At 42.6% G+C, this 6,081-nt stretch overlaps 1 protein-coding gene across 1 annotated transcript; it reads right to left on the bottom strand.

Annotated features, from left to right (window-relative positions):
• Nucleotides 1-890: 890 nt before the first annotated feature.
• On the bottom strand, nucleotides 891-5,635 carry LOC119293213 (poly [ADP-ribose] polymerase tankyrase-2-like). The gene is made up of 11 exons (XM_037571759.1): nucleotides 5,573-5,635; nucleotides 5,141-5,302; nucleotides 4,510-4,644; nucleotides 4,072-4,211; nucleotides 3,811-3,921; nucleotides 3,574-3,699; nucleotides 2,893-2,994; nucleotides 1,960-2,061; nucleotides 1,597-1,767; nucleotides 1,437-1,516; nucleotides 891-1,081 (listed from the first exon to the last, which is right to left on the bottom strand). Exons 1-11 carry the CDS (start codon nucleotides 5,619-5,621, stop codon nucleotides 1,021-1,023), a joined length of 1,239 nt encoding a protein of 412 aa, XP_037427656.1. The 5' UTR covers nucleotides 5,622-5,635; the 3' UTR covers nucleotides 891-1,020.
• Nucleotides 5,636-6,081: the final 446 nt, after the last annotated feature.

Genomic DNA, 6,081 nt, shown 5'->3' with positions numbered 1-6,081 from the left:
CTCACCCCGTCGTTTCACTTTCGGCTGGAGTTTGCACAGCGACCGGTAAGTTTATTTACACCTTCGTGATTGCATGCAGAGAACCTCTGTCGTTGGCTGAACACTTAGGCGTGCGACATCTTCATATTGCATCAAATTGCAAGTGGCGAAAAAAAATCAATTGTGTGGCTGGAGGATCTTATGGTGTCGTTGTCAAGGAGATTAAGGAGATGGAGAAATCTTTTATTTCATGCTCTTTTGTTGATGAATTTTGAGCTTCTAATAATTTTGAAGCTCATAAGTTGTCTAGGCTAGGTGTTTCCCTTCCACGGAGTAGACAATTTGTGGTTAGGTGCTCCTCATGATCCATATGTAATACTCTCTCCGTTATAAAATAGATGATCCAACTTAGTACCAACTTTATATTAAAGTTAGTAAAGTTGAGTCATTTATTTTGGAACGGAGGGAGTACCTGTAAACATTACCTCGGTTTAATAAAGCCTAGCTGATTTTGCTCCCCAAAATAATACAATTATAGCAGTACCACCAGAAATCTACCTTGTTAGCTGTGTTTGCCTTCAACCGTTTTAGCCTCCATAAATATTAACAAATGTCCTTATGGCAATCAAAATTCTGCAGGATCCGCTAGAGTTGCTCTTACCACTACTGGAATCGTGTTATACGCTGAGTGCCACGGACACTTGGCAAAGGGCCAAAACACGTCGGCAAAGCCTTTGCGAGTGCTGCACTCGGCAACAAGCCCTGAGCGGAGGACCAATACATCTTGATCGGAAAACCAATGAGAACATCCAAACAGCATCAAACACGCAGAAAAAAAGAAGACATGCCGACTACCGAGCGGCATTTGGTAACAGTTTCAGGTACTGATAAGAGCTCCCAGCATCCAAAGAGCGTTTTGGATCGTAACATGCAAAGCCACTACACAAGTACGTTTTCTACCTTTTTACAGGTGGAGTATATATATACACAGAACCAACATTCCGAAAAGACTACTGTGGAAGCAGAAGCACTCCTGAAGAACTAATCCAGTGCGTAGAGACTCGGCTCAGACTGTTCCTTCCTCATTGCCTCAACTGCCTCCCTGAAATTGCCAACAGGAATTTGAAATCTCAGTCATTTCACACGACATGACGCGATGCAAAATGGTATTAGAAATGCTCCAGGTGGTTTCATTTTCACACAACCATTTCATAGTCCCTTTGTTTGAAAATCAGACGGGAATGCTATTTTTTTTGTCGCAAAAGGAATGATATGCCACAGTACAATATGCACTACCATACGGCGAGCAAGGTAACACTAACTTTCATAATGTGAAACCATCATACAAGCGCCAAGGTTCGTAAAACATGGTCCATAATATCACTACTGTTTAGAAGTAATTTAATTAATCAACCGTTGAAGAATAGCTATAGAAGGAATGAACTGGATTGTAATACCTATGCGCCTCCTGCATCTCCTTGTTGTTAGGCTTCAGTTTCATTCCAGCCGAGAACGCATCAGAGGCCTCTTTGTACTCCTAATAATGAAATCATCGTTCAAAGATTTTCTACAGGGCCGGAGGTGATGTATAAAGCAGCAAAAAAAAACTAATCTTACCAGAAGAGACATAAGGGCAGCTCCTTTCCGGTAGTAACCTTTATGCCACTTAGGGTCCAGGCTTATGCAAGCATTGGCATCAATCAAAGCATCATATTCTTCACCACACTTCAGATAGCAAAGGCTCCTGTTCGAATACAACACCGCGTCAGCGGGATCCAGCTTGATTGCCTGCACCAAACCAAATGTTAAAAGACCACGAAGCACAACCTGTTTATTCCGGGATAAAACAAGAACCATGATCTGCTCCATTTGTGTTAACTAATTAATGATACATTGTTACATTAGCAATACAGAAATAAAAGAGTTTTCCAATGGGTTTTCAGTAACAGCATTTTTTAGTATAACTGCCTCAAAATATACCTCTGTATAGAATTTTGATGCGGCGGCATAGTCCTTGCCCTCAACTGCTTTTGCACCTTGTGATTTCAGCCGAGCCTTCCTATCTTTGTCACTTGACTTGCCCTACATTATTAAGAAACTTGTACCACGATTAAATAGAAAAGTAAGATGCCACAGGCTGTAACATGCTGGAATAACGGATGTCTTATTTCCCGAACTAGTACAAAAAACATGGTTTTCTTCAAACAGCAGGATACATGCCAAGATATACTCGAATCCAAATGAATGGGCAGAGCTATCACTATAAATGTAAACCTTGAATGGAAATTCTACAGTCCTTTCGTAAGGCCTTGCCTACTTCAGCAAAAAACATGCAAAATAGACTTTCTATAGCACTGGCTATAACATGTTCTTCACACAAAAATTCAGAATTCCTCGTTTTTTATGTTTTTTTTTAATTTACTTTCACCTGGGTGCATGTGAGCTAGGGAGCCAAAACGTCCAGCTCAATTTTATAACTTCAGAATGATCAAAGTTAATAGCTGAAACCCGGCCGAAAATAGGATAGAAGTACTCAAGTGAACCAGTTAAAATAAATACATTCATTTATTAGTAATGAAATATTGTTAAAAATTAATGATGTGCACTTAAAAAGGGGTTATAAAAATTAGTCAAAACTCAAAAGACACAAATCAACAGTAACTTGCATTTGCTGGTATATTAACTCCTGACCCTATGCAGCTATACACGTCAATTATTTAGAAGCACAACAAGCATTCTTAGATGTGGGAATCAGTAACCAGTAGTGGGAACATGTACATTCATAGGATGCCAAGTGTTATATTCTCATCTAATGTCCACGACTGTGATGTATTAGCAATATGAAAATAACAGTTCTCTCCCAACAGCTTGTTCAGTAAGAGGGCCGTTGAAAATGATTACACAACAATATACCTCAGAACACAATTTTGATGCAGCAACATAGTTCTTCCCCCTAACAGCTTTTGCACCGCTTGATTTCAGTGGAGCTTTGCTATCACTGTCACTTTTCTTAACCTAAATCATTAAACAATACTTATGTTAAGATGCTGCAAAACTGTACCAAGGCAGAATAACCTGTCTTATTTCTCCTATTAATAGAAACAGCTGATGACATATTAACTGTACAGAACTAAGATGACATTCTAACACAAGGATACGAATTACTTCCGTACATTACCCACTCTTAATATGCAGAGTAAATTTCCCAGTTCTCGATGAAATGATTCCAAATATCCCCCATTTATCGGAAAGGTATGGCTACTCTGATGGATGGATCAAATCTCATATCTAGCTTTCCATCCTATAGTTACTCTGATGGATGGAAATCGTCAGCACCTACTTTTTGGATAGGACTACTGGGGCTTCTAAACTGATTTTCTCTGCATGATTTCGTCTCAACATCACTGAACCTCACATATTGAATACTACGATATGCACTAAAGGAGCAGTAAACAAGAAATACGATTTGAGTGCACTCCAAGATTTCCATGAGACATCACATAATATTCATCACCAGGACAAGTTTATGCAACAAGTGCCAGAGCATCAAGTATCAAGGGTTAAGAACAGACATAAATTGAAAAAATAATTCACCTGGTTAGCTGGAACATTGATATTGGCGCCAACCTCCAACAAGTATTTAAGGCATGTGGTTAAGCCATTGTTAGTTGCTATTGCCAATGGAGTTTCAGGAATTGTACAATTGACATCCGCGCCAGCCTGTGGGTTAACAGATATAACATAAAACACGTGGAGAATACAAAAAAGTATCTTCCGACATGAGATTCCATCAAGCAACCAAAATGTGCAGAATGTGAATTGCACACACACCTTGACAAGAAGTTTCACGCACTCTAAGCAAGTGGACTCATTCATTCTGTCAGGAGTAGCATAGAGTGCTGTGGTCAGGGGTGTACCAAAGTCCCATGAGACTTTGTTCGGCTGCAATTTTATTTTGAAAAAATACAAGTCACTTACCAGGTCCCATATATGTTGAACAAATAGGATTCTAGGGATTGTATACGCATCAAAACTTGAGCTATGCAGAAAAAGAAGTAAGCTCAAGTGGAAGAACATCAATTTACTAATTACATCTGCATGGTGCTCCAGCAAAATCTTCATAGCATTGAACTTCCCATGGGCTGCAGCGGCAACTAGAGGTGTCCCATGAGGAGAAGGTGCATCAACATTAGCTCCTTTCGATAGCAGCAGTCGTGCAATTTCATCACAGCCTAGCAAGAAAGGAGGCATCCACACCGTTTAAATAGTTATATCCTATCAGTATACACAACATGTTGACAAGAAGGTTTTCAGTTGCTGGACAAATTCATTTTGGGACATTTTTTTTAAGGAAAGTCATGTAGTGGAACCATCACTTCCGTATTATCACTCCTGGGCTGCATCCCAATCATAAACACAAAGTTGGGACGGTCAACCTCATAACACAATCGGACAGCAACTCAACAGAGAAATATGACATCATATATATGCAACCAACTTTAACAGAGCAGAATGTGAAGAAATAGACACCTGTTGCTACTGCTTCATGCAGAGGAGTCGTGCCGGTGGAGGAACTTTTTGTGTTGGGATTAGCACCTTTTTCAAGAAAATACCTCGCAGCAGTCATTTCCCCATGCGCCACCGCGAAAGACAAGGGTGTCGAACCTGCCAAGAGAATTACAATCAAGCAATTTTAGTCAAATAGGCAACCGGTTGGGCCTAAGAAATCTACTGCCATTGTCTGCACTTCCTCAGCATCATATCACAAGCAATACTGAAGACTGAAATCTCACAGACACGCACATTTGCAGGTGCATATAAACAAAATGGTGTAATTAATACCGTCATTCACAAGCATGTTTAGACGGAAATCTTATAGTCATCAGGTCTCACTATCACAAGCTTATATTATGCAACAAAAATATATGAAAACGAAGTAATAAACTGAACAGTAAGATCATCATTTTTTAATTTTGAATAAGTAGTAAGAATTCAATTAACTGGCCATATCACGAGCAGATGAACAGAGCATGAGAGATTAAACAAATACGGAAATTCCTATAAATGGAATGCCAATAATTCACGTTCCATCTACGAATTGCATTGTATGGTATAAGCAAGAACTGGAATGAAACATTGGAGCATTTGATTTACTACGTACCAGAGCTAGCATCCGAATCGACATCAAATCCAAGCTGCTCCACCAGGTACTTGCAGATGGCCATATCACCAGAGCCCGCTGCCGAATGCAACGCCCCACAGCCCTCGACCCTCACAGAGGCAAGCGACTCCCTGTCATCCTTGTCCATGCCATTTACCAAGGCTTCAAGACGACCCAGATTTCAACAGAGCCACGTTAGTTAAGGCACATCCTCATACTACATGATCCAATTTCCAACAATTTTGTTGCATGAAACAAGATCAAGACACTCAATAAACGGATGGTGAAATGTACAGATAACAACCCCACAAGAGCAAAATCAATCAACTAAAGCCAGCAGACCATCACAAAGCAGCAGCATCAACTTATATATCGTATAAGCAGCACCATCAACCATATCTAGAACAACGCCATCACGGAGGAGGATCTTACCCTTGGCCCGGCGCAGGTCGCCTTGCGAGCACGCGAGGAGGAACTGCATCTGCGGCGACCAGCCGCCGGTACCTGGACGCGCGACGAGCGGGAAATTAAACCAGGAACGCATGCCGCCATCAGTAACCTCGAGAATCGCAGAGCGGATCTCGCCCGAAATGGCGGCGCGAAACGGGACGGGGAGAGGGGGGGTCGGTCGCGGCGCGCGGCACGTACCGACGTCGGTGACCTCGAACCCGTGGAGGGCGGCGGCTTCGGCGAGGGCGAGCGCCGCCGCGGCTCGCTGGACGTCGCCCGCGCTCGCCGGCTCGCGCCCTCCTCCGGCGCCGCGGCGGCTCTTCCCCTTCCCCATGGCGAGAGGCGAGAGGCGAGAGAGAGCTCGGGAAGGGTCTGGAAGCGGACGGGGGGTCGGGTTTAAGGGGTGGCGCGGTGGCTTGGCTTTGGTGGGAAGGAGCGGAAGAAGGGCGGGGGAAATGGGAGAGAGAAGCCCGCGACGCGGTGGATCGCTC

The sequence above is a fragment of the Triticum dicoccoides genome, chromosome 4B (genome assembly GCF_002162155.2).
Source record: "Triticum dicoccoides isolate Atlit2015 ecotype Zavitan chromosome 4B, WEW_v2.0, whole genome shotgun sequence".
NCBI classification, from domain to species: Eukaryota; Viridiplantae; Streptophyta; class Magnoliopsida; order Poales; family Poaceae; genus Triticum; species Triticum dicoccoides.
This window is presented reverse-complemented; position numbering and strand designations above follow the sequence as displayed.